Below are 2,442 nucleotides of genomic sequence, written 5' to 3'. Positions count from 1 at the left end.
TTTTTCAGCCTTGGAGGTTGCTGATTGGTTGCAATCTGCAATCCTCACCAATAGATGCCACGAAATCCTCCTAAATCATACACACTGTTCCTTTAAATACATTTTCTTCAGTATAATGTCACTGTTCTGTATTGCATAGCACAGATTGTGATTAAAGCAAAACTATTAACTATAGTTTTTATTATCATTCTATTATTAGCTTCCACATTATATTGGAAGGTGTTTCTGCTATTTTGTCCACCTCCTCTGATGCTTTAACATTTTTCAGATTATCTTACTTTTTTGTCCCAGTCCCAAATTATAACGCACCATAAGTTGGTTGGTACTCACAGACTTCAGCAGAGCGCAGATCCTCGAGGCCTCTTACAGCACAGGATAATTTTGTACCAGAGGAACGAGGAACTGAAAAATGTTGACTCTTAATGAGTCTGAATGAGTATGCACCTCGGTACCACCTATAGGCAGTTTGGGAGTTAACCAGAGGACAGCTGGTGCTACAGGTCAGTCTGACATGGCCTGGTTCATCCGCAGGAGTCCTTTGAATATGAACCTCTGTTGGGAGATGACAGATACATTTTTCATTAGTTCACCTGTGCACGTCAAATATATAAGTGAATAAGTGACATGAATAGTTGAATAAATGCTCAAAAAGTAGTTAATTCAACAAAACAGAATATGTTGAGAGATGACAAGTTCATTTTCATCAGTCACTGTGACATATTTAAGTGTGGAACTTAATGAATCATTGACATTGTTGAATATGAACTCTTGAACCCCTGTCAGTACAAAATCTGTTATACTATGGTGATACAAGTTTTAGCAGAGCCGAGCTCAGTTTGTCATTGAGGATGTAACAATAGATTTCTTTTTCAAGACAGCAAAGATATGACACTGTAAACCTGCCTGCTAATGCCACTAATCTCTTCAGTGAAAACCTGACTGTAAAGGCATTAGAGGTGTGAGGAGTGTTTGTGTTTTTATTTGTCAAGGTTTGGTAAAACTTCACCTCTGGGATATGTGATGGAGCAGGGCTCATCCTCTGATGACTGCTCATGAGAACACATTGTCCCTTCAGCATAGGTCACATTAAAGCAGGTCGATGTGACAGAATCTGGACAAAAAGAATAGATACATTATCTTTAATGGTGAACACAGCTCTTCAAAAGTTTTATAATTTAGGTTCCACTGCCTGAATAATATAATTCTTCTTGAATGTATGAACAGATCGAGTAACATGATGAGGAGCTAAATGTTGTCACTCACCCACTGAGACTTCAGGAGCTCTGAGATGCTCGTAGCCTTTGATAGCACAGGAGTATGTGACTGCTTCCTCACTGCTGACCAGCTGGTGGTACCAGGGAGACCAGTCCTCATAGAGGAACTCTCTGTTCTTGTACCAGATGTAGACTGCAGGGTTTTCAGTCAGAGGACAGCTGGTGCTACATATCAGTGTTACTGTCTGTCCCTCTGTGGTGGGAATCACCTTCACCTGCAGGTCTGAGACGATGATGTATGAGACTAGACTTTATATACTGATGTTAGAATTAAAGTACTAAAATACTTGCAGCCACTTTACCTGCAACATGAAGTTCGATGCTAATGGACCTGCAGCGTTGTGGGTTGTCTGCATTCTCTCTGCAGCAGTATTTGTTTTCATCACCTTCACTGAGATCATTGATTATTAGAGTTGGCTCTTCAGACATGTGGTACGTTAAATGATTTCCATCTGCGGAGAGTTCATACTGTACATACTTGGAGCCATCCCAGTGTACAGTGTACCATTTGTTGATCAAAGTGCCATGTTCAGCTGAGCAGGGCAGATCCACTGATGTACCTTTTAAGGCACAGATGCTGTTTGCCTGTCCATGAATACCTTTCACAGAAGCAAACATCAGGACAGATTTATACCAAAGTATAATTGATTATATAAATAATTGATATTTTATGTTCATCGTTCTTTCAGTTTAAAGTTATCTTTCTGACATGTACTATTTACACTTAATTATCTTTATGTATGAAAGCACAGACAGTTATTCATACCTGAGATGTACAGGATGAAACCCATAAACACACATCCAGCTTCTGCCAAAAACATGGCTTTTGTAGTCCTTCAGCTTCTAATCAGAATATTGCCTTTTAAACTATTCAAACAAGCTCATCCAAAAAGTAATAATGAAAAAGTGGTCAAATCCACGAGCGGGTGACTTTTACTGTGTGAAGACCAGAGAGGACAGACTGTACTGTTAACATTTGAGAGTTTACCTCAGCATGCAGCTTTGAAACTCAATTTCCTTCCCCTTTTATCGCTGTATAATATCACTTCCTCACCCACCCCACCTTAAACAAGCCTGATTGGTTGACACTCATCAGAATGTCATCACAGGCAAAATGAAGTCTACAGCTGTTTTTTCTTCAGCACATCCAGAGCTTAAACAGACAGAA

The 2,442-nt window shown here is 39.6% G+C and overlaps 1 protein-coding gene across 1 annotated transcript in view; it reads right to left on the bottom strand.

Annotated features, from left to right (window-relative positions):
- Nucleotides 1-2,188, bottom strand: part of LOC126387303 (uncharacterized) — a gene marked incomplete at its 3' end in the record, with an annotated part of 2,643 nt that extends 455 nt beyond the window's left edge. Inside the window, exons 1-4 of the mRNA XM_050039836.1 lie at nucleotides 2,041-2,188; nucleotides 1,577-1,873; nucleotides 1,264-1,497; nucleotides 1,007-1,111 (exon numbers count right to left, since the gene is read on the bottom strand). Coding sequence (XP_049895793.1) covers nucleotides 1,007-1,111; nucleotides 1,264-1,497; nucleotides 1,577-1,873; nucleotides 2,041-2,095 — 691 coding nt within the window. The remainder of the gene's footprint in view (nucleotides 1-1,006; nucleotides 1,112-1,263; nucleotides 1,498-1,576; nucleotides 1,874-2,040) is intronic.
- Nucleotides 2,189-2,442: the final 254 nt, after the last annotated feature.

The sequence above is a fragment of the Epinephelus moara genome, unplaced genomic scaffold (genome assembly GCF_006386435.1).
Source record: "Epinephelus moara isolate mb unplaced genomic scaffold, YSFRI_EMoa_1.0 scaffold3465, whole genome shotgun sequence".
NCBI lineage: Eukaryota > Metazoa > Chordata > Actinopteri > Perciformes > Serranidae > Epinephelus > Epinephelus moara.
The sequence above is the reverse complement of the archived record's forward strand: the minus strand, read 5'-3'. Positions and strand labels throughout refer to the sequence as shown.